The sequence below is a fragment of the Chenopodium album genome, chromosome 26, assembly GCF_948465745.1.
Source record: "Chenopodium album chromosome 26, dcCheAlbu1.1, whole genome shotgun sequence".
Classification (NCBI taxonomy): domain Eukaryota; kingdom Viridiplantae; phylum Streptophyta; class Magnoliopsida; order Caryophyllales; family Amaranthaceae; genus Chenopodium; species Chenopodium album.
In genome coordinates, this window is record NC_137859.1 from 7,575,920 (window position 1) to 7,602,560 (window position 26,641).

General features: G+C 32.8%; 2 protein-coding genes across 6 annotated transcripts; both read left to right on the top strand.

Annotated features, from left to right (window-relative positions):
• The first annotated feature begins 10,080 nt into the window (after positions 1–10,080).
• Positions 10,081–20,560, top strand: LOC145617674 (uncharacterized). 2 transcript variants are annotated; one of them, XM_081672404.1, is made up of 5 exons: positions 10,081–10,957; positions 16,642–17,726; positions 17,826–18,474; positions 18,627–19,108; positions 19,446–20,560. In XM_081672404.1, the coding sequence occupies exons 1-5, from the start codon at positions 10,192–10,194 to the stop codon at positions 20,097–20,099; spliced, it is 3,636 nt and encodes a 1,211-aa protein (XP_081528530.1). In that variant the 5' UTR covers positions 10,081–10,191; the 3' UTR covers positions 20,100–20,560. The 2 variants fall into 2 exon arrangements, with proteins under 2 accessions (XP_081528530.1, XP_081528531.1); XM_081672405.1 differs by having other exon boundaries at positions 19,466–19,607.
• Positions 20,561–21,057: 497 nt separating this feature from the next.
• Positions 21,058–24,681, top strand: LOC145618011 (uncharacterized). 4 transcript variants are annotated; one of them, XR_014107829.1, is made up of 12 exons: positions 21,058–21,454; positions 21,717–21,758; positions 21,855–21,911; positions 21,987–22,064; positions 22,166–22,855; positions 22,946–23,086; positions 23,169–23,243; positions 23,334–23,569; positions 23,654–23,702; positions 23,781–23,928; positions 24,034–24,162; positions 24,259–24,681. XR_014107829.1 is itself a non-coding variant. In XM_081672786.1 (12 exons), the coding sequence occupies exons 2-12, from the start codon at positions 21,720–21,722 to the stop codon at positions 24,343–24,345; spliced, it is 1,755 nt and encodes a 584-aa protein (XP_081528912.1). In that variant the 5' UTR covers positions 21,058–21,454; positions 21,717–21,719; the 3' UTR covers positions 24,346–24,680. The 4 variants fall into 4 exon arrangements, 2 of the variants coding, with proteins under 2 accessions (XP_081528912.1, XP_081528913.1); XM_081672786.1 differs by having other exon boundaries at positions 23,781–23,954; positions 24,259–24,680; XM_081672787.1 differs by having other exon boundaries at positions 22,006–22,064; positions 23,781–23,954; positions 24,259–24,680.
• The last annotated feature ends 1,960 nt before the right edge of the window (positions 24,682–26,641 follow it).

The following is a 26,641-nucleotide window of genomic DNA, read 5'->3' on the forward strand; positions in this document are numbered from 1 at the left end:
CAATAGGTAGAGTATTTATACAAAACCTAAGAACATAAGATAGGAAACAATCTTCCTAAAAGATATACTTAAATAATATCTTAACATATAATAAACCTAAATATATTATTCTTCTAATAAGATCAATACGGAAAATATATCACACATATATTTTCCATATTATCTCTAACACCCTCCCGCAATCGTAACGGCAGTAACACGAACGTTGCGATTGGAAATTCTTCAAATTGTTGAAGCCAAGATGCACAATCTTGTGATGTCGCCTTCAATTTTTTTTCTTTTCTTCAATGATGAGAACGTTCAGCTTTTCGAACTCATCTGTCATCAATCAAACAGGAACGTCATTCTTTTCGAACCTGCAAATATAACAATTTTTGGTTTTTCCAGAGCAAAACCGAGCTCCAATCAAATATTGGTTTTTCAGAGTAAACCACACTCAAATTTCTTATTGGTCTTTCAGAGTAAACCACACTCAAATTTCTTATTGGTCTTTCAGAGTAAACCACACTCAAATTTCTTATTGGTCTTTTAGAGTAAACCACACTCAAATCTCTTATTGGTTCTCGAATAAACTCACAAAAAAAGAAAAAAAATTGCACAGCGGAATTTTTGGGTAAAATTTATGAATCCCGCCGGTGAGTTTAATTTTCTAACCCACCGGCAGGGGGGGAATTTTTGTGAAGTATCCCAAAATCTAACCTGCTCTTGATACCATGACAAATTAATAGAGAAGAGTGAATAGAATGACTTGTTTATTATTCATCAATAGGTAGAGTATTTATACAAAACCTAAGAACATAAGATAGGAAACAATCTTCCTAAAAGATATACTTAAATAATATCTTAACATATAATAAACCTAAATATATTATTCTTCTAATAAGATCAATACGGAAAATATATCACACATATATTTTCCATATTATCTCTAACAGAGAGTTTTGAGGTCATTTTTTGTTGTTGTTGTTTTTGATTTGCACAAAGTTGAATATTAGAGTGATGTGGGATATTTTTGAAGTTAGAAAGTTGGGGTGTGTTTGGATGGATTTTATAAGGCATGTGCTTTTTTTACTAGAAGGGAAAAATATGGCTTATTTAATGAATATACACTGGAGCTACTCGATGAATAAAATATCCTTATTATCACGGTCTTTAAACTACGTGTTAAAACACATATATTTTCAATTCTATACATGTAAAAATTACAGAGTATAAAAACTTATAATATTAATAAAGTATACAATAAGACGCATCCAACAAAATTCTACATGAATATATAATTTCTTACGGAGTATAAATTATCGGGATTTTATAATATTGACAATGGGCAAAAAAAATAAAAATAAAGGGATAGAAGGAGTACCATCTAAAGATAAGACGATTTTTTTTTTTTTTTTTGTTTTTCTTTATTATTAATTTATTTTTATTTCACTTACAAATTTACTATTAATAAAGTTTACCACCTCAAATAAATAATGTATTCAACTATTTATAATATAAGGGGTGCAATTATATATATATATATATATATATATATATATATATATATATATATATATATATATATATATATATATATATATATATATATATATATATATATATATATATATATATATATATATATATATATATATATATATACATTTTTTTTAAATGAGAAAAAATAAAAAAAATTCTAGTAAATTTTACAACATTCATTTCAATCTTTCTCGAAGTACATCCCATTTTGTGCCATGCTGCAACAAGCTCAATTCACGGGACAAATCACCTACAATATATTCTTGAATTAAAGAATAAATCGTGTCTTGTCTGGTACATGTTCAATCCTTCTATGTTCTAACCCTATAGTCCACAGATGTACAATTTTAACCATATTATTTATTATTTATTTATTTTTTTAGCCTCAAATTATCAACACCACTTGTGTTATATCATATTATACAAAAACTATAGACAACATGAAAACTCCATCACAATTTAGGTTATGAAGTCTATGTGTTATATAAAACTATTTGTCGATCAAAGTATGGTGAGTCATCACTCGAGACCAGTGGTAAAACAAAATGCATGCATGTATTCCATCTGGAAGATCTGGTAGGTTGCAGTACCACTTAGTTTAATTGTGACCAAAAAGAAATTGCTATATGATTATCATTATGTATATATGTTGGGTCTCATAAATGAGGGAGGCAACCCAATTAGTATGGAAGAGGTGACGATGAATTCTGATTTAATTGAATTACATGCACTGGTTGGTAAGTATATACTCCCTACCTGATTTTGCATGCATTAATTGATTGTCACTCGACTTTTCAATGCATTTCAAATTACTATTCAATTTAATTTGTTAACGTTGGGTGTGGTAGGGCATAATATTCATGGTAATACAAATTTCTTCACATGTGACTCTTTCTGTACATAATTAATAACCTATGCGAAGTTAATTATTGAGTTATTAGTTGATACCAACAATAATAATCTACATAATAATCAGCTATATATATATATAATATGAACTATAATATAATGGGTGAAATGATGTGGTTATTAAATTAAATACGAAGTTAATTAATAACATATATATGATTATATGATCGAGTACATAATAATCAACTATATGGTCATATATATGATGGCCATATCAATAATTCAATAATTATATACTAAAAGACACGCCAACAATGACACGTGTCATTTTCCAGTGTGTCCCTTAGATTTCATTTATTTATTTTTTTTAAAAAAAAAACTATTTAGGAAACAAATCTTAAACAATATAAAATAAAACAAACTTATGCAAAAATAAAAGATTTAATTTGATGTATTATAGGCAACTATATAAACTTAAGTAAAGAAAAAAAATTCAATCTTCAACATAATCTTTGCCAAACATAGTGTTATGTACTTCAATAATTACATATATTTTTTTGAATACTTATTATAACATAATCAATCAATCAATAACTATATATACTAAAAGACACACCAACAATGACACATGTCAATTTCTGGTGTGTCTTTAGTATTTTTTTTTTTTTTTTAAAAAAAAATCTAATAGAAAGTTTATTTAAGGAAATTATTTGTAAAATTTAATTACTATAAGAATAGAAATGATATTTACATTTTTTAAATATTAACATTTAAATAACTAATATGAAAAATATAATCGCAAAATATAACCTTTGTAAAATATTTTTTAAAAAATACAATCTTCTACTAAAGTTTGTGCGTGGCAAACATAATATTTGATTCAAGGATACAATTGAGATGGACAAAAGTTAATAACAAAAAATAAGACATTACGATATATGAAAACTGTTAAGTATATAGGTATATATTTTTTTGTCAAAACTTATCGCATCGTCTCCCTTTTTGTTAATATAATTCTTCTTTTTATGGTTTTTTAGGAATACATATATTTATATTCCTGTAATAAATTTTAATCTTTATCTTTCTATATTCCGCTAATATAGATTTTCTTATATGGTTGAAACATAAAAATATCAATTAAGCATGACATTCCATGTTTCATTATGTCAAATACTTCATTTTTTTCCATGACAAATTTAGATAGTTTATATGTTATATTATACTGTATCAATTAATTATAACATTAAATCGATAATAAATAATGACAATAACCGTGCATGGCACGGGACCTAACCTAGTATTGTATATTAGAAGCTCCGGGAAAGTAATTAGATTATTAATTACTTATAATAAAAGATTTGATAACCTTCCACAAAAAAAATTAACAACTATGGATGGAGCATAAATTTAAGGAAAAAAAATGAATTCTTAATATGTGACATGTTTTTCACAAAGTCTTATATGTGGCTGGCCACACCGTGTGGCAAAGGTTACTTCGTTAGCGTAATAGGGGTTACTTAATCAGTGTTAAAGGGGTTACTTTGTCAGTGTTATAGAATTACTCAGTTAGTATTACAGGGGTTACTCATCTAGTATTACAAGGGTTACTTGGTCAGTTTTATATGGGTTACTTTGTTATTTTATAAGTGGCCACATGGTGTGGCTGGCCACACACAAGACGGGCTGCATTCTTTTTGTTGCACAATTAACATGAGACATATGAGTCATGACTTATGAGTGTAATGTACTACGTTTATTACAACACTAATTTATTTTCTAAAAATAAAACTTAAAATAGAAATTTATTTACAGGTCAAATATGTTGTACACAATTTTAAAAAATTCATTGGTCAATAAGAAGAAAAAAAATGATACCAATTTGTTAGGCCCTGTTTGATTCACCTTAATTTTGCTGAACTGAAATTATTTTTACTGAACTGAACTTATTTTTACTGAACTGAACTTAATTTTACTGAACTGAAATTATTTTTACTGAACTTAAATTATTTTTACTGAACTGAAATTATTGTTACTGATTTTCTATTATAATTCTTCTTTAAGAAAACTGAATTTTACTGAATTGAACTTGTTTTTACTGAACTGAAATTATTTTTACTGAACTGAAATTAATTTTACTGAACTGAACTTATTTTTATTGAACTGAAATTATTTTTACTTAATATTATTTTTTTAAGGTGAATCAAACAGGGCCTTAGTGAAATATAAAATATATAGATATTGTCGAATATGTGTATGTAAATATCTATCTAGCTAACAAGTTATTTCATAATTAATTTATTATAGTATATTTTTTTCAAAAAAAAAATCATTATAGTATTTTTTTTAATTATTAATTTTAGTTTAAATTAATAATAAGTACAAGTATTTAATATTGCCGTGCATGGCCCGGGAACTAACCTAGTATAATTATATATATGTTACCTTATTATACCAACAAGTCGAATATTTTTAAATACTCCGTAGTTGTTTCATAATATTTGCAATAATCATTATGCATGAAGTCTTACTGTATAATTTTTAGTAGTAATGTTAAATGGAGTTTACTAATCCCTGCGTACCTAACTTTTCAGCTAGTAGCAACCTGATAAATGTCACCCCGTATATGGTAGATGACTGACATGTTATTTGTAAATCCTCATTTATTACGATGTTTTTTTTTTTTTTTTTTTTTTTTTTTTTTTTCTTTCTCAATTTCAAATTTTCACACTATGTTCCATTTTTTTTAAAACATAAAAAATATAAATAGAAATTAAAAGAGGGAGGAGAATTCTTTTACACTGTGTTTCAGCTCATTCGGAAAAAAAAAAAAAAATTCATTTACATTTTTTTTTTATCAAACTAGTCTTTTTGATCTTTGTAACTCCATTGCATAATAATTGACATACATACTCATTTTTTTTATTTACATCGACCATAGTTATGAATCAGCTAAAAAAAGTAAACATTGCATGTGATATTTTAATAAAATACATTAAGGGTCTGTTCAGTTCAGCTTTATTTCAATTCGGTTCAGTTAAGCTCTAATCACTTCAGTCTGGTTCATTTTACTTCCTTATTCCCTTCTCTCATAAACAATTCATTTCACCTCTGTTCAGTTCAGCCCCAATCAGTTTAGTTTAGTTGTTTTCAATAAATTGGAACATGCATTAAGATAAATCCAACAATAACTTTCTTATTAACATTTTATTTTATATAATAGCAAAAAAAAAGGTGAATCTCTTACAAAGTGCTTAGTATAATATGGTAAGAAAAAGGCGAAAAAAGATTATCAAAGTTTTCTATATATAATGTGCTTGAAGGACATAAATTTGCAATGAAATTAAAATTAGTTACTCCCTCTATCCTTTAAAAGAATGTCCTGTAAGACATAGTTGCACAGACATATTATTAATTTTTAAAGTTTTGGTTAGGTGAATCTGATTAAGAAGGAAATTAGATACTCGTAAATAAGAACACAAATAGTGTATTTGAGTGTAAAGTTACAATACTTGATGACGGATGACAAACTTGAATGGACAAATTAGGAAGAAAGTTAAAACAATATTTAAGGGAAGGAAGGAGCATGAAAGTATTGTTAAAATTTGTTTCATAAATAAGAAGATAAAACATGAAACTATTTGCCAAGTGATTAGAGGAAGGATACCCAAGATATTGGGTATAAAACTTATGAGGATCAGGGTATGAGTAGGAGGTTTAGGGGCTAGCTGTTAATTGGGTTGGTCTGTTTGATCTAGCCCAATGACCATGGAGTGTCCTTTACCCTTTATATATTTTTCTAAAAGTTCGACTCATTTAACATTTATAAGGTCTTTTATATGCAATATTTTGTCGTTTATATCTTCAATTGTATACATATGGCCTTTTCTGTGTCTCACATGTGGCCATTCAACATTCGTCATCTTTTAACATTCTTTGCCGCAATTATAATTATAGAATACTCCGTAATGTTTCCACATCACTCTTTATGCTTTTCTTTTTTACTACTACAATTTAAACCGTCAAACAAAAGATTGATGGACTAGTATAGTAGTTTACACTTTTATACCTTAACTAATCATGATTTGATATCCCTTCAGTGTATACATATATCAACAAGTAATACTTCATTTAGGCCCCGTTCTCTTCACCTTAATTTTGCTAAATTGAAGTTACTTTTACTAAACTGAAATTATTTTTGCTGAACTGAAATTATTTTTATTGATTTTCTATTACTCCCTCCATATTTTTTTTAGTGACACACTTTTCATTTCCGGCCGTGTTTTTTTTAAGTGACACACTTCCTCTTTTAGAAATTCCTTACATTTTAATAATATATCTTCACCCCACTATCTCTTACTTTATCATTTCTCATTCCTTTTATGGTCCCCACTTCCTCTCACATTCTTTTACTTTATCATTTCTCACTCCTACAACCTACCCCACTAACATCTTATTTTATTAAAGTCAACAAAATCTCCTAAATTTTTGTATTAGTCAAACTGTATCACTTAAAAAAACACGGAGGGAGTATAATTCTTATTTGAGAAAACTAAATTTTACTGAACTGAAATCATTTTTTTTAAGGTGAAGAGAACAGGGCCTTAGTGATAAAGTGTGCAAGAAATATATCTCAAAATTAAAATCTCAATTAGGTTGTGGCTCGTGCTTGATATCATTTGTAACACTCCCACATGTCATGGGGTCATTTTTATTACCAAATGCATATTTAGGGTCACATACACTTTAATTTGTACTTAATTGTGCTCGCTCTTGCACAATGAAAAACCAATATTGAATTATGTATATATTCCGTAATAATGATAACAATTTAATACATTGCAGAAAAGCTATATGAATCAAGATGTATCAAACATTTCACACAACTATCTTTTTTCTTTTCTTTTTTTTTTTTTTATAAAATGAATTACTCAAATTTTTAATGGATTTGCTTGTTATGAAGTCGTTATGGGATCAACCCAACTGACAATTTTTTACTGCAGTATTATACTCCCTCCTCCCCCTTTTGATAGTTCCTTATGGGCATTTTTCATGAGAATTAATAAACACAAATAAAAATAGTAAAAGTGCATTGAAAAAATAAATTGACATTGAGTATGCAAAAAAGTAGAGAGAGAAAGTAATAAAAATACATGGAAAAACAAAATTTACATTAGAAAGTTAAATTTGCACAAATATTGTTGCAAATTGGAGGAAATTTTGGTAAAAAATTAATATTAATGGCTATAGAAAAAGGCAAATGGGGTGAACATTTTGGGACTATAATTTATCCATAAGGGACTATCAAAAGGGGATGGAGAGAGTATAATATAAACCTCGGTCGTCCAATAAATTTAAAAATACTTCGTATATGTTTCCTATTGATACAACAAGAGTAAATGGATGACATGGCATGGAATAAAAAAAGGACTACAAGAAGTAAAGTTAAGAAACGTGAGCATGGTGAAGTAATATTCAATAATTGTTAGAGTGGCAAAGAATATTTAAATAGCTAAAAGGATGGCATGACTTTACAAAAGAAAAAGAAAAAGAAAAGAGCCAAATCTTATTTGAGGTTTAATTCCATAAACTTTTCATCTAGGTAGGTTTGGCATCATTTAGTGAAAAGCATTTTTTAAAGCGTGTATGTAATTTGATGATCGAACTAATGACTAAATAATTGGCTTCATATAACACTCCAATTGGTGTCATTATTAAAGAAGTTCCTTCTATAGTTCTATTTGTTTAAGGGCATAATATACATAGTTTAAAAAGTAAAGTCAAAGTTAATAATTGTTGATATAATTTATACGTATAAATGTATAATTGGTCGTACTCCTTTTATTTTTCCTAAGTTCTAGTGTTCTACTAACTTTATTTCTATTTTTTTTTTTTGAAGCACTTTCTACTTTCTTGGTTATTATAAGTTATACTATACCTAGGGGTGAGCAAACCGGGTACCCGGTCAAAACTTTAGGACCCGGACTTGGAATTGGTTGGAACCGGGTCCTAAAATTCAGAACCGGAATTGGAATTGGTTTAACCGGGTCCTAAATTTTAGGAATTGGAATTGGAACCACCGGGTACCGGTTCCGGTTCCGGGTACCCACTTATGTATGTAATTGTTAAAATATAATACAAATTATAATTCTTATTTTAGTTAGTATCATTATTAGTGTTTAATACTTATATTTATATATGCATTAAGCTATTTGTATTCATGTTAGGTATTAATAATACTTTTTTTATTGTACAAATTAGATACATTTAACATATTTTTTTTATTTAAAATTTATTTAGTTTAGGATATATTGGGTAACCGGGTACCCAACCGGTTCCGGGTCCAAAAAGTTGAGAATTGGAATTGGAATTGGTTATAACCGGGTCCTTAATTTATTACCCGGAATTGGAACCACCGGGTCCAATCTCGGTTCCGGACCCGCCGGTTCCTAACCGGTTCCGGTTCCAATTCTGGGTACCCGGAAATTTTGCTCACCCCTAACTATACCCACTTAAACTTTATTCCTTCCATAGCAAACTTTTCTCAATTTTTATCAATTACAACTCACTTAGTGGGACCCATTTATATTAATTAAATCTTATACTCTCGATATCTCTTCTCCCCTAAACCCTAAAGCACAAAATGCATGGCTCATAAATTCATTTTACCATGGTTTATGTTATTGTGTAGCTATAGTAAGTGAGTTGAACTCTGCAGAATAAAAGGAGTTGAATAATTAAAAATATAGGATGTGAAAATGTGAGTATAGATAAGAGGAAAGTAAAAAGGAGATAACGAGGAAAGAGGAAAATATGACTTTCCTTGGTTTGTTAAAAAAAAATTAAAAACATTATTCCACAGTTTAAGATGTAATTTTTCACCCCTTCACAGACTAAACCAAGAAAAATGAAAATTAAAAACAAAAAAAAAAAATTCATTTTTCCATAAAAACATTTTTATGTCAAATTAAACTAAGCGAAACCCTAAAATTGAAATTAGGTAATGTTGTTAATAAATACCTTTTAAATGACCACTTTTGGAAACAACTATCACTTAATCTTTTTTTTTTTGAAATAATTTCCACAAAAACACAAAAACTTTGAGTAGCACTACTACATTTTGTTGTTCTGGCAAGAATCTACGTTTTAGGGGCGTATTTTATGAAATGTAGTTCTTCTAAAAACCCAAGTTAAGTGACAATATTGGTCTACATTAACCCTAAATTATATTTTTTTGCCTATGAACCCTAATTTAATATTCAATTAATTATATTGTGAATTTAAAACGATTACAATGCGAAATTAAAGATAATTTATTTGTAACTGTGTTCGGCTACCAAGTTCACATGTTTTCTCTACCGCAATTGATTGAAATCTTATAAATTAAGCTTCCATATAATTGGAGATTCTTGTCGGAAAATTAATTGTGTTAGTGGTACTCAAAGTTTTTGTGGTAGTTTTTTTTTTTAATGATTGGTATTGGCAAAATTTCCTTGAAAATATGAATTTAATGGCTGAATGGAAAGTAAAATTGAAATTATTAGGAAAATATTCCTTTTGTTACAAACCTTCCTTGACAAAGAAACAAATCTTCCTCGATCATTACGTAAAGAATATGAGCAAAGCTAAAGTCCCCAGTAAGCTAAGCTAGTATAGTATAAATAAAGTTGCAAAGGTGAAACCAATTCATTTACTAAGCCAGACAAAATTTAAACACATTTTTTTTATGACTTAGTAGCGCGTTTTTTTTTTTAAAACAAAGCAAACAAATTACCCAAAAAAAAAAAAAAAAAAACATAATATAAAAAATTTGTCATTTCAGCCATGGAAAACAACTCGGAGGATAGGCGGAAGTTTTTCATAGCCGCTATGAACGGCGACATAGGCTTCTTCGAGGAAGCACGAAAGAAAGAGATAGAAAATGGTGATGAAGACTACTTTTTGAGGCAAACCTCAACCGATAAGTTCAACATTCTTCATATTGCAATCCAATATGGGCAAAATGATTTTATAGAAAAAGTAGTCAAAGGTGAGTTATTTCCAAAAGCAGTAGCTAATAAGCTGATTTATCAGCAGGATAAGCACGGGAACACCCCTCTTCATGCCGCGGAAGAAGAGGGAAACATCGATTTTCTGAAGAAGCTCCTTCTATGCGAAGTGGAGGAGCAGGAGGTCACGGTGCTGTGGCCGGCACCGGTGAGTTCAAAATTGCAAAACAATGACGGCAACACCCCCTTGCATGTTGTCCTTATCAAAGGCCGCAATCTTGAGGTTGCTGAACTGCTGGTGAAGCATTTTCCTGACCTGGTTGGTGTAATCAACAACGAGGGAAACACCCCTTTACATGTTGCCGCCGCGTTGGGTGACAGGGACGTTTTCAAGACGATCCTTCATGAAGTCGAACACTCTCAACCGACGTGGATGTCGATGGGGAATGATAAAGGCAATACGCCTTTACATGTTGCTGCCATCAATGGCAAGGTTGAGATCGCTAGATTGTTGCTTGAAAAGGATCCTAAACTTGCTAGTGTTACCAACAAATTCAAGGAGACGCCTCTTCATCTTGCGCTTATCATACACCAAATTATTGGTAACTACTCCATCTCTCTATCTATCACTATGTCATACATATGTTATCCATATACTTCATCTCATTTTTAAGTTCACACATTTTAGCTTTAGCATTATATACACACCTTTAGCATTATATACACACTTCACATCTTCACTGTCTTGACCGTATTTTGTGATTTATATGTAATAAAAAATATAGTCATGTGAAAAAAAAAATCTTATTAGATTTGTCTCAATATAATTTTATTTTTTTATATCAACTTTTTGTTGGAAATAAGAAAGCAAAATAAAAGAAGAAAAGTTGATAAATGCTACTGCTTTTCTCATTCAAATAAAACAACTAATAGCAACTTATTATATAGGCATACAAAAGAAACTAAAAAGCATGCATAGCTAATTTACGTGGGATCAACTTCCTATTTACATGGGTAGTTGCTTATAGTGAGTGCCCCATGAGTTTAGCCCACTATGACTCTACTAAACTTCCTAATTTGACTTAGTAAAAATATTAGAAACTAAATAATAATAAAAACTAACTTACTAGTTTGACTAAGTAAAAACAATATTAAAACTAAATATCTAATTAACCAACTTTGAAGCACTAACTTTAACACACCCCTTTGCTTCAAAGTTTGATAAAAATAAATTAATGAAGCACTTCTCTTCATCCATGATGCACTTCTCATCACCTACACAAATGTTGTTGATGCACATTATCACTAACCATCGGTATTTACTTGTTGATGCATCTCTCACCAACAAACTCTTCAAATTTGGAGTACTTCCCTCCATGGTGCACTTCTCACCCACAACTCTAAAATAGGTTCTCTTCCACGGCCACTTGTGCCATGGTCTCTTGCTCTTCATTTTTGGACTTACAATTTCTTGCCATGTGCCCAAATTTTTGACAATTAAAACACTTAGGTTTCCCCTTATGCCAACAATCTTTATCTTCGTGACCAATTTTGTGACAAATGTTGCATTGGAGGGACTTGCCTTTCCCCTTTTGATAAGGAGACCTTGTTAGAAATGCTTTTTCATTCTTGTTTTCACCATCTTCATTTCTCATGGACCTCCTTTGATCCACCGCATGTAGTGAATTTATCAACTCCGAAACTGTCAACTTTGAAAAATCTTTAGTATCTTCAATTGAAGAAAGTTTAGTTTCATACCTTTCCGGAAGACTAACAAGAAGTTTGTCCACTACTCTTTGATTGTCAAATTCTCCACCAAGTAATTTGATTTGATTTGCAATGGACATTAGCCGACTCCCGTATTCCTTGACACCTTCACTACCTTTCATCCCCATCATTTCAAACTCTCTTTTAAGGTTCAAAATTTGCATGAGTTTGGTTTGATGGTTTCCTTCATACTCCTCCTTAATTTTTTCCCATGCTTCTTTAGGAGTATCACAACCCATAATAGTTTCACAGATTTCATCCGACACCGCCGAATGTAGACACGAAAGTGCCTTTGCAATTTTTGCTATATCCTCATCATATTTTTTTGGTTTGGGCTACGATTGGATTTTGTGAAAGAGGAATTGGATACACATCACTCTCAATTGCTTCCCATAAACTCATGGCTTTCAAATATGATTTCATTTTAATAGCCCATGTACTATAATTATCCCCTTTGAATGTGGGAATGGAAAGTGAAAAATTGTTTGGGGTAGACATTAGAACTCTCACGATTTTTTAACCTCACAAGCCCTAAGGATAACCTGGCTCTTGATACCAATTTGTTGGAAATAAGAAAGCAAAATAAAAGAAGAAAAGTTGATAAATGCTACTGCTTTTCTCATTCAAATAAAACAACTAATAGCAACCTATTATATAGGCATACAAAAGAAACTAAAAAGCATGCACTGCTAATTTACGTGGGATCAACTTCCTATTTACATGGGTAGTTGCTTATAGTGAGTGCCCCATGAGTTTAGCCCACTATGACTCTACTAAACTTCCTAATTTGACTTAGTAAAAATATTAGAAACTAAATAATAATAAAAACTAACTTACTAGTTTGACTAAGTAAAAACAATATTAAAACTAAATATCTAATTAACCAACTTTGAAGCACTAACTTTAACACTTTTTACAATTTTACTTGTTGGTGATCAAAGAAACGTGTCAACAAACAGAAATGAAATAAAATTAAAGAATTATTATTTTCTACAATTACAATAATTATACCTAGTCGGTTTGATAATAAGTATATATCGGACGGACATAGCTAGTAGTTAATACAATTTTCTTTTCTTGGAATAAATGATATAGATCTTGTCATTATTTGAAATCAATCAATCAATACTATATACTAAAAGACACACCAACAATGACACGTGTCATCCCCTGGTGTGTCCTTAGTTATTATTTTTTTATATAAAAAATCTATTAATTAAGGAAACAAATAAATTTCAAAAATAACTTTATTTGTTGTACATATTCCGTATTAATGTAGTATATTTAAAATAAAAAGATTTCACAAATCTTTCTAAAACAATAAAATTGGATAATTATAAACCAAAAATTATATTCTTAAAAATATATTGTGATCTGTTTTATAAATAAAAAAATATTGCTCAGATTTTGCCTACTTTTATTTTAATTGTGTATTAGAAACTGCAATTAGCCTTGCAAATATCAATTTAACATATCACATACTTTTTTTTTTTGAAACAAAAATATCACATACTTTTATTATTATTCCTCGACTAATTTATGTTTATAATACTTATCTATCAATAATCTATAATGATCACCGTGCATGGCACGAGATCTAACCTAGTTCTCTAAAAAAAAACAAGTCATTAAAAAGTTTATCTTACCTTAGTAATAATTGCTAAATTACCATTACCCTCTTAACTATATTTCATACCCTATTACATACCCAACAATACTATAATAAAAAAGAAACATTATATTCAATTCTCTAACAAAGTACATAAAGGTGTAATTAAGTAGTGTCGTTGAGGTCTTAAAAAATTATATTAAAAAATAAGGAATATAAGAGGGAAAAAAATGATGAAGAGTTAGTTGTGGGTTTGAGTGGCTGGGTACGTATTATAAGAGGATGGAGGTATATTAATTTTTTTTTCAAAAAAAAATTAATTAGTGTTTAGCTAGAGAGATGTATAATATCAAGATGGAGTAGTAATTAACTGTAATTAAAAAAAAAAAAAAAACTTGACTCTAATAATCCCATATTTGGCCGGTTCGCTGTTAATAATCTCACCTTTATAGGAGATCCTCTTATCCTCTTATATTGGTCCCCTAACCTGTTGGTAATCGGTTTTAATGACTTAAGATGCCACGTGTCATTTTGTAATTGGTTGAAAAGAAATAGGACCGTAATACTTAAAAAAAAAATTGAAAAAAAAATCCACCAGCCACCCCTATCCACTGTGAAACCCTAACCCATACCCTAGGCCCACCAAAAACTGGCCGGCCGCCACCGTAAACCTCTTAAAACAACGGCCGATCGGAACCCTCCATTATTGAAAACAACCTCGTCCATCAAAGTTACCCCCGAAATCACCCCCGACCCAAATCCCATACCCCCCGAAACAACAATAACCACCACATCCACCACAGCCGCCGAAGTACCCCTTTAACCACTGAGAACCCCTAAAACTCTTACCCAAATTTGACATCAAGTCATTCCTAGAAATTAATTCATTGATTTTTCGTGGGTGTGGGCGGGGTTGGAATCGAGTCGGTTTGTGCTAGGTATGGGTGGGAATGGGGGATCTGGCGGTGTGGATGGAAGCTCGGCGGTGGAGGATGGAGGTTCGCGGTGGAGGAGGGGATGCTGGAGGTTGGGTGGTCGTTGGGGTTGGTTGGGTTTGAGAATTTTTTTTAAAAAAATATACTTTTGACCATTTTTTTTAATTTTTTTTTTACCAATTATTTAATGACACATATCATTCAATAAAATATTTTAATTATAAATTCTGCTTTTTTAATTATATTTTTCTAAATAGTTTTAAACTACTGTTTTCATTTCAATCTTACTTTTATAATTTTCCCTATACTTCTAATTGCCCATAGCTTAAGCAGTTACATACATTTTTTTTATTAATTAGTAAAAATTACTGCCATTTTTTTTTTGAGAACTAGTCAAATTTAGTTAATACTAGTGCATTAAAAAAACTTAACAATAAGAAAACGCATAATATACAATTAGTCAATTATACATTACTAATTTACTATTTTACTTAGGACAATTTTCAAATGGCTACAATGAAATTGTGGCCATTGTAACTTAGTGAATCTTAGCCCTCTAATCTATTATCCATTTAGTTGACTTAAAAAAAAAAAAAAAAAAAAAAAAAAAAAAAAAAAAAAATCAGTTTTTCAAACCCAAGATTCATTCCATATAGATCATTTAATCAAAAATTTAAATACATCGTATCCAAAACTAATCAAAAATTTAAATACATCGTATCCAAAACTAATCAAAAATTTAAATACATCGTATCCAAAACTAATCAAAATCAAAATCAAACCCAGACCAGAAACCGCCATCACCCAGACGCGAAACCACCGCGACCCGAAACCAACACCACCCAGACGCAAACCACCGCAATCCGCCCTAGCCAACCTAACCCCTGACCAGAAACAACGCCGCCCAGACGCGAAATCATCGTGACCCGAAACCACCACCACCACCCAGACGCGAAACCCACTCGAAATTCCGACCAACCGAGGTAGTTGATTTCGTTGCTGGTTGGTTGAAAAGGAAAATCGGGGAAGATGAAGAAGAAACGTCAAAAATGTGGGCCCTACTAACGGATTCATGGACGGAATCCGAATCCGTTAGTTGGTGGTAAATTTGAATTTTTGGAAATTTTGGTGGTGGTAAAGTAAATCTTTTTTTTTTGGAGGTGGTAAATTCAATTAAGTGGTTATTTGAAGGTGGTAAAAGTCAAAATTCCCTAAATAAAAACTACCGAAAAAATTTCAGCTTTTTTAATAATGGAAAATCTGGTCTCATGGTTAAACCTTTGATTGGAGGATTTTTAATTTTTTACCTTTTGATGTCAAATAATTGGAGTCTTGAAATTAGAGATAAATCTCACTTATTTTATTTATTTATTTATTTTTATTATCTTCATCTTCATCGCCCTTTTTCTGGTTTTGTTTTACATGGAGGATGATTCAATTCTTTCGTTAATACAATTAATGGAAAAATTATTGACTTTGTAATACTGCAGAGACTAGAGTACTACGGAGTAGATTTATTCTTGATAAACTAAAATCAAATGTTGATTTTAATGGATATTGAAGAATCCTTTGAACTTAGAAATTGCAGATTTGCAGGTATAGGTATAATGGCAAATTTCAGTTTTTTATTTTAGAAACTGATCGAAAAACTGTTTATTTTAAATCAAAATCTACATTTTTTTTTCATTTGTTATTAAATATTTAAGTAAGTAGATGGATGGATGGACAAGATTGGTCACTAAAAATAAAGGGTCAAGATTAAAACTAATAACAATAGCTATAATTTTATTGTAGCCATTAAATAGTCCATTTTACTTAGTACATAGTATAAGTCTTGACCTCCCTAAATTTTATTTCCTGGCCTCGTCCCTGTAAAGAATTATGGGCAACATTGTTGTTGAAAGAACTAAGTTTGAATTACCTGTATGATTGAAAAAAGAGGGATGATAATTCATTTTGTGGTTTTTGTTTGAAGAGAAAAAAATCCAAAACGAGGAAAAGTCAGCAGAAAACCTACCGATGTTGGAGCTGGAGATCAGCGGCGGTCCAGATGCTACAGAGAAGGCCGAAACACGAAACATAGAAATAGAAAATGCCAACAATTCTGTGGGGGAAAACTCTAGTAGATCTGTCCAACATGAAGAGATGATTACAGAAAGCTTGCCAGTGTACGTAATGGATCCAGACCTTCAGAATGCCGCTGAGAAGGGTGACGTAAAGTTCCTTAAGGACTCGCGAAACAGATTTATAGAAAATTATTGCGAGTATTTTATGGGGCAAAATGTCTCTCGAGACAATATTCTTCGCATCGCCATCCAATCAAAGCAACATGAATTCATAGAAGAAGTTACGGAAAAGAGGATATTGCCGAGATCTATAATCAATAAGCTTATGAGTCAGAGGAGCAATGACGGTAACACTCCTCTTCATGTTGCGGCAGAGGTGGGCGACGTCCCCATTTTTGAGCTTCTTCTTAAATGCGAAAATGGGCAGTATGACATCAAGAATAACAACGGATGCACTCCCTTTCATGTTGCACTTATCAATCACAAGCTTCGAGTTACAGAGCTTTTGGTGTGGAAGCATCCTGACTTGGTAGAAGAGGTACCTAGTATTAGTATTACTAATACTCTTAGTTTGATAGAATTGCTGGTACAGAAAGATAAAAGTGTTGCGTGTTTGAAAGACAATGAAGGTTACACACCTCTGCATAGAGCAGCTTTCGTCACCACAAGTTTTGCTATGCAAGTCATTGCAATCATACTTAAATACTGGCCGGAGTCTGCAACGGTGGGTGATGACAAAGATGGTGGAACAATCTTGCACTTGATGGTTAATAGGATACCTACCTACAAAAAAGGCAAAGAGCTGCTAGAAATTCCAAAAATGGTAAGCCTTGTGGATGTTATGGATAACCAAGGAAATATACCATTAGATTTAGCTTGGAAATTGAACTTTAAAATGCTGCGAGTTCTATTGGATAACTCATCGCAACCAAAAGTGAAAGCTGATAAAGTTAGTTCTACATCATATATTAAACAACTAAGTGATTTTGATAAGGTAAGCTTTTCATGCCTTATAATAACTTGCATTTTACGTATAAATCCAAAATGCATGGAATGATCGACTTAATTGTATCATTTAATTTGTATGATGCAGATGATGTTTGAGAAAAAGAAGAGGACACTCGAGGAATATGGAGTCGTAGAAGGGGTAAAAATCCAGTTTCTAAGAGAAAAGCTATCCAAGTTTGGAATGAATTTTTTATCATCAAGAGATTCCAAGGGACGAAATGTGCTTCATAATCTGATGCAGTTAGAAAGGGGAAGTCCTATAATATATGAGGAATATCTTGATTTTGTCAAAGAAGTTGTTGATAGCTATCCGACACTCGTTTGTCAATTAGACTTTAATAGAGACACTCCTCTTCATATCCTACTAAAAAATTCTTCTGATATCAAGATTCATCGCAACAGTTTCCAACAATCACCTAGCAATCATGAGTATAATACATTGCATACTTCACCACTTCCGTTTGAGTTGCTAAACCTATGTTGCAAGTACTTTCATGTAGCTAAAGGTGATGGTATGGCCGACACAAGAGAAGGAGATTGCCGCAGGTTTAAGTATGATCCGCCATGGTTAGTACAGAATGTGGAAGGAAATACACCTCTTCATGAAGCACTCAAAGCAAATCATGTTTTACCACTTTTCTCACAGGATATATTGAAAGATATTGACACTATTGCTAGTTTGATCAACAAAAGTGAAGAGACACCTCTCCATCTTCTCGCTGGAAGTACCAAGGGTAAGTATCATATTGCTACATACTTGTTTTCCATTTTTCTTACCTGAGATTTCCTGATTACTTCCATCTTCTTTTTATAGTATTATACTTTTCACCTATGTTTATTACTCTGTACCGTATTTTGCATGCCTAATCAAACATGATGGATTCAGTGGAATGGTCACAAGATGTGATAGTAGCAATTACGATGTATAAAAAAGAGGCAGCGACCTTGCAAGACAAGGATGGTCTTACCCCAATCATGAGAGCGGTTCAAGTTGGTCACATAAATACAGTTAAGATATTAGATTCTCTTAAACCTGAAGCGTCGAAAATTGTTGACAATGATGGCCAGACAATCTGGCACATGTTAGTTAATCAACCATCATCCAAGATGCGAGAACTTTTTGAAGATATTGAAACAAAACAGCATTTGATTGATCTGTTAATAGAGGTTGACAATAAGGGTAATACACCATTGCATCTGGCGCTTGAATCTCGACACTTTACCCATGCACGTCTCTTTATGCAGTGTTCACCACATGATGATGAATGCTCGTTATCGCCGAATTTACTAGAAGTTCTAGAAATCAAAGATGGAGATGGTGTCAGTCCCGGAGATCTATTAGCATCTATTCAAGACCTTCCACAACCTGTAAGTTTACTTTTACCGTACCGTGTTATCTTAGCCTGATAGTTCGTTGGCCGAAGTAGGGATGTTTTTATGAAATCATCTTTAAAATGACACCACTTTTGTTAATTTTCATTGGCCAATTTTTGTTGTTGTTGTCAAACTTATTAAAAATGGTTTATCCTTTCTAAAATTTCACTTTATTTTAAAAAAATTTAATTCTAAAAAAAAAAAGTTGAAAACATGTGTCGTAATTGTTTTCAATATTATATATTATATTAATTCATTATTTGTTTGTTATATGCTTACATTAAATATATATACATGTTAAGAATAATATGGAAAATTTCATTTGATGTAGTTGGAGAAGCTTTTGAATAGGTGTCCAGATAAATTGCAAGGTTACCGAAGTGGGTATGGTATTTCTACAAAGGAGATGAACGAATATGTGAACACAATGGGTGTAATAGCAGCACTTTTGGCGACGATATCATTCACAGCAGCATTCACTGTTCCTGGTGGAGTGATCCAAGAAGATAAAGATAAGAATGTTATAGGGAGTCCACTTCTCGTAGACGTGATAGCATTTCAGGCCTTTATGTTCTTTGACATATCGACAATGTGCTTATCAACAATGGTCTTATTTTGCCTTCTTTGGATCCCGGCTGCTGACACCAAACGAAAATCGGTGATGCTGATGGATTTTAGCATCTTGCTGCTCTTAATATCGTTCTACACAACTCTTTTGACTTTCATGACGGGAGTGTATGTCACAACCATCCATGTTAAGCCATGGATCGCTATATATACTTTGGTAATATGCACTACACTTTTATTACTCATGCACAAATATATCGTCATCGAGTATCTCGGACCAATTGGTTCAAAGTTTTTCCGGCGTATCACAATAGAATTTTGGGACAATTTGTATTTTTTCTTAGGCCTAGGATGGCTAGTACTCCGATCTGTAACAGCTCAAATGTCCGTTTTGGTCCAAAACTTATTAGCTCTATAACTGCTAACTTAGGGGAGGGTGTTATCCCTCAATTTCAACCACCTTAGTGAGGGTGTGTTGCTTTTGTAAGTTGGCCATGGCCATTAACTTTTATGATTTATCCTAATGTTCTGTTTATGACCAAAAAAAAAAAAAGGACAAGGAAGAAAAGTCAGGTGATGTGTCTCCAACACATACTCCGCCCACCGAAGCAGAAAAGTAGGGATCAGATTAACCATTGCATGTCTATTACTAATAAAACGTGTTATGTTACCTAGACTTTCTATATATTGGATTGTTTAAGCTTTTATTTATTTATTTGTTTGTTTGTTTTCTTTTTTTTTTTTTTAGTGCAAATGGATTGTATAAGCTTTTATTGCACAAGCTTGATTTTAAGCGTGTAGCATTTAATGAATAAATACATGTTGCATGCAGCATTTTTATATTGTACTCCCCCGTCCCTAAATTACATTCCTCTTTGGAAATTTACACAGGAATTAAGGAGGGAAGAATAAGACAAATAACAATAATTAGATAATGCAATGGGAAGTACAAAGATAGATTATTTATTACTCATGACAAGTCATCAATCCTATGCAAAAAAAAAGGATCAATCACATGCTCTAATTAAAAAATTTTAACCAATCATATTCATTGTAATTTGGCACAAAGATTATGAGTGAAATTAGGTAAGGATGAGTGAGAAAGCATTAAATATAAAACAGAAAAAGAGAGTTGATTTACTAAAAAAAACTTACCAAAAATAGAAAGGAGGAATGTAATTTTGAAATACCAAAAATAGAAAGGAAGAATGTAATTTGGGGACGGAGGGAGTAACTAGTTTTAAAAATATTTAATTTACGCGAAATACAAGTTCAGCTCCGTGAGAAACAAAAATTGTTTCTCACAGGGGTAAAATTGTCAACAAAAATAAAGTGAAGGGATGAGCTTGTAATTTGATAAGCCGAATAAAATTTTAGTGGAGAAGGTCTGCTAAAGTTTGACTAACGGTGAAGAACGACTGTTAAACGAAGCTAATCGCGTCAAGCCCTAGGAGAGAGAGTTGGCGAAACTCTGAGTACGAAGGGTGGAATGTCGACAATCGCAGGACATTGGAGCTGTATTTGAGTTCATAGGAGCTGGGTTTGGGGTGAATTTCGACAATTCGAGTTGACAGGAGCTGGTTTGGGTCGAATGGTGACAATTTAAGTTGAAAGGAGCTGTTTTGGGTCGAATTGCGACAATTTACGGTTGGAGGTGCGGTACTTTCACATCGTAGGTGCTGGTTTGGGGCGAGTTGCAACAATTTCAGTTCAAAGGAGGTGGTTTGTGGGTGGTTTGTGGCCAATTGAGACAATTTGTGTTCAAAGGAGCTGGTAAGTGGTCGAATTTTTGTCGGAATTTGATCTTGAGCTCGTTTCTATGTGTTCTGCTGTTATGTGGTTTAATTCCATATTGAAGTGTTTGGTTATAAATCTTTATCTCTGAATTCCAGAGTGAAATCTTTTGTTTTCAATAATGATGATGAATCATAATTGCCTTTATCGATTCCAGACTGATTATATCGATTTATAATGTGATATGTCAAAATTTGATGTGATAGGTTTTTCCATTGATTTTTTTTCTCAATTTTTGTAGATAATGTGCTCTGTCAAACATGAAAGAGAGATGTCATCAATGGTATATTAGAATTAAATTTAGCAGTTGTATTAACTTTGTTCAATTTAGCAGTGTAGGAATTATATGTACGTAATTGGTCAATTACCTTGTTAACAGGGCCGAACTGGATTAGCAGATCCGTGGGGGAAAGTACTACCAAATGAAATTTTTTTGGTAAGGATGTTTAAGGAGCGTTGTGTTGGATTCAAATATTGAATTTGTTATCTTAAGTATGCTGTTTTTTTGAAGGATGATCTTATTAGCGTAGGCGGTCAAGTTAAGAGAAAGGGTGAGGTAATCAAGAAGCAAGGGGAATTGTTTGGTAGGGTATGTGTCCCTACATTATTGCTGTGTATGTTTTATCATAGCTATGTTAAATATAGTGAGTGTGTTTCTTATAATATTGTGTACCCCCTTTTGAATTGCAGCCTCCAAATATGAACTGCCGTATTGAGACCTTTTCTAGAATATGCCACACATTCGATGAGAGAAGAACTCGTTGGGTTAATGAAATGGGGTTTGGTGGGTTATTGAGTATTCCAAGCAACATACACTTACCTCGACAGTTAGGGTATTGGTTAATGACTCGTATTGATCCTGTGAATAAGGTGCTTATTGCTCCGGATGGCAAACAATTTAGGCTAGCTGCTAATCAAGTGCATTGGGTATTAGGCATTCCTAATAGAGGCCTTACTGTCCCCACTAGTAAATCGATGTCACCTATGTTGCATGATAAGGTTCTTAGCATCCAGGAAAAATACGGCCAACCATCTAAGACTAGGTCAAAGAAATTTGCAGGAAGGGTTTACACATCTATAGGCATACCTGTGAATTCCAAAATTATGGAACGGGTTGAGGGAAAATGGGAGGCGCATGAGGAGGAGGAATTTAAGACATTATTCTTGTTGTTGTCACTTGAAATGGTGTTATGTCCAACACAGTCTCCAAGGTTGGCCTATGATTTGTTTCCTGCTCTTACCTGTGCAATGAATGCCTCTCATTACAATTGGTGTGAGTTGGTGTTGAATAAGTTGATGGAGAGTGTTGCCAGTTTTGCAAGGCGTTTTTATTCAACCGGTGTAGCCGGCGGATGTGGTGGCTGTACAATATTTGTTGTGGTATGTAATTCAAATTTCAAAACAAGACAATCTAATTTGTGTATTGTGATGATGTTTTTATTCATAGTTCATATTTGATGGTTGTGATAGGTATTTTATCTGGACAAGTTAAACCAGTTTCCTGTGCAATGGGGTGAATTTCCTAGAGTTAAGGTGTGGAACATGAATAAGATTGGTGCTGTTGTTAAGCGTGATCGGTTTGCAATCGGAGGTGATTATGGAAAGTTAGGGGTTAGTGTACAATTTGTTTTGAAGGATTTCTTTGGTTGTTTTCAGCATTGTGGTTTGTGATTATGTGCTTTAATTGTTGTAGAGTTTAGATGTAGCATATGGCGAGAATCATCCCAAGGATGCTAGGGATAGCAATGGCCCTGTCTCTATGACTCAGGTATATTAACTTTTTTTTTTGCAACTTGGCTTGCATGTTGTGAATCTCGTTAATTCTGATGTAGTTGTATATTGTGAATTTCAATTTTAGGGTGTTATTCATGAGTTTGTTCAACCTCCCGGCTTGGATAGCACGAGGCGGAGGCGTGGTGCTCCAAAGAACTCAATTTCAAAGCAAGTGAAACGGAATAAACGTCGACGTACATCGTCCTCTGAAGTAGGATCTCTGTCTCCAATTCCAAGCAATTCCAGTACTCAACCGCCCTGTGATGAAGAACCTAGCCGTTGTCATGCAATTTCTGCTCTTGATGCCGGTTCTATGAATTGGTAGGAAACCGTGCTTGTTATTATTTTTCAGGTGTTTTGTTTTTGCAATTAGCTGATTTTGCTCTCCTCTGTTCTAAATTGAAGGACCATTTCTTCAGATTTGGAGTGCCTATTAACTCGACTCCTTACATGGGTAATCTTTGTGGAAACTCAATGTTAATAATTCTTTATTATTTTTACATGTGAATTGCACTTATGGTTTTGTAAACAGTTTCATGATGTGTGTTGGATGGGGTTATGCGACGGTCGTAATCTTGTGAGAATGGCTGCTAGTACGCAGACTGAGGTGTTGTTCTGCGGTGGCGCAGATGGATTGCAACTGCTGCGGATTATGAATACCTTTATCCAATCTCCTTGTAGTCAGTTTTTGGCACTCCTTATTCAGGTTAGTTAATTGGTTGTTTTTTTTGTTCTTCAGAAAATTCTTATGATTTGGGCTTATACGATTGAAACTTATGGACCAGACGCAGGACTGCGATCTTAGACGTACCTGTAATTGGCTTGTTGCTAAATCACTAAATGCAGAGCCTACTCAGTTATGTCTTTTGAGAGCTGACTATCCATCAACATCCTATCATGTTGTAAAGAGCCGTGTAAGTCTGTTAATTGTTTCATGATGCGGCATAAAGGAAGATGGTACGATATTTGAATGCATTATGAGTTAATGAAGACTTGTGTTTTGTTTTCAGGGAGGCTCTGCAAAAGATTTTTATGCTGCTATTTATGATGAATGGTCCGAACATATTCCATGTGACGTTATTGTGCTAGCTAAATAAGGTCTTCCCTATATCCAATAATGTGATGGCATTTTTTTTACTAGTTTGTTTTTTTTAAAAAGTACATTGTGTAACTGTTTTTAGATTAACCATTACTGGGCTATGTGATGTAATGTACTCATAAATTGATAATAGGACTTGTTTTTTTTTTTGTTGATCCTGTTTGGGCTGGCCCAGCTAAAAAATGTTGGACTAAATTCAGCAGTTTTATTCAGTTTTTCTTTTTTCCAAATTTTTCACAAGTTGGTCAAAATTACCTAGACCAATTTGCAATGTTTTGTTTCTAATAAAAAAGAGCTCATTTTTCAAATAAGTTAAGGAGTCATTGGACAAATAGTCTGACCTGTACTCAAATCCAAGATAATAATGGGCAAGAACATATATTTTACTTTAAAGAATATCTACTTCAAGGCTGGTAAACAACATTGCCTTTATGTGAAAATATTGATCACAAATACTGATGATCAGTATTGGTAGATATTCATCTATTTGTTGCACTGAATATAAATATAAATTTTCATTTTTGTGTCATCTATTTGTTGCACTGAATATAAATATAAATTTTCATTTTTGTACACTATTTCCTCGATTTGTTAGATCCACTTATTAAGATTTGTTCCTATTTTGATGTAGTTAATTTCATTCACCTAATAATTTCATTCACCTAATTATTTTGAGAAATTATTTTAGACTAATTGTCCACTACTAGCAAAACACACAGATCATAATAAACATAAGAACCAGTGGCAATTAGATTGCCTTAATTCATTACTAACACACACTTTAGGGCAATTAGATTGCCCTAAATCAAAGTTCAAACAAAGTGCAAAGAGAGTTGTGGACAGAAGCCACATATGTTTTAGTTAATACAAACCACCTAGATACGAATTACATAAAATAAAAACCATAAAAATAAACAAATCCCACATCGGGGACAGCAGCAACACTTGTTCAGAAATTCCACCTCCAACAGCATGGACCTCATTAGCAGATCTACGCATCTCCACCATCAGCAGCGGCGCTTGAAGCACTACATCCGTCGCCAACACTGGGTGCTGAAGAACCACTTGCCTCACCAGTGGCTGGAGTAGCAGGCTACGTCATAAGTAAAACAAAGTAGTTAGTAATAAGCACAATCACCATATGAAAATATAGGGGGAAATTTGAATTGAATACTAACCATAAGAACACCCAGGACCCTCAAAGGGCTTTCACCCATAGCGGCAACAATGAACTCTCCCGAAGAAACCTTCTTCTCATCCCAAATCACAGCTGCTCCACCACATATCCCAATGCTCTCATCAAGGGACCAGTCAACCTCATACTCAAAGACCTTAACAGCTTCTTCAAAGTTCTTCCTACCCACCCTAACTTCGGTTATTATGAAAATGATTGGCTTGTGGACAGAAACAATTTCAAGCAAATTCCGCTTAAACGAAGGACGGGTAACACCACGTGCATTCCAGACAACAATGGAAGACCCTAAGTAAAATGCTAGACTCCCTATTTTGAAACTACAGTCAAGTGCAACATCCATGAACCTAAGAAAAGGGTCGATCTTAATCTTACCAGCAAGAACAGTAATCACTATTTCACTCAAGTTAGCATGAACATAGTACACTTGGAACCCATCACTATAGCAAGCCAAAGAGGATACAACCTTCCTAGCAGTTAGGGGGTAGACTGGACCAGCTACAACTATTTGAGGGGTAGGGTCAATAATACTCTCAAGGAAACGAGGAATGACCTCACTGACAAACTGAGTGTCATAAGACACATCACCCTTGTTTAGTTTCTGGAAAACATCTATAAGGTCAATTCTACCAACAATGTCAACTAAATTTGGTAAATGAGCAGGACAAGGGATACCTGATGGACCAATCATCTGCATTCCTTCCAATTTCGACTCCCATGGGCTTTCAGGACTGCGGATGATGTCTCTGATGCATTGATCACTCAGCATCTGGAGCTTGTTGCCATTTTTACCCGTAGGACCAAAATACATGTACTTATTGAAGTTGATTTCAGGTTCACCCGTGTTATTGGGATCCTTAAAGGTAACATGGGTTGGAGGAGAGGTTACAGCGTAACAACCTGGTGGGTACACTGGGTTTTTGGGGTCGAATTGTTGATGTGCCATTGGAAGGAGAGGAAGGAGAGTGTTGGTGTATGGACTGAGCTAGGGTTAATGAAAGGAGAAATGGAGCACAATTTTGGGTGATCTGAATGCTTTAATTTATACTAACTCGGGGATGCAAAGGACACGTGTCCAAAATGATAGTATTCCTTAACTGAC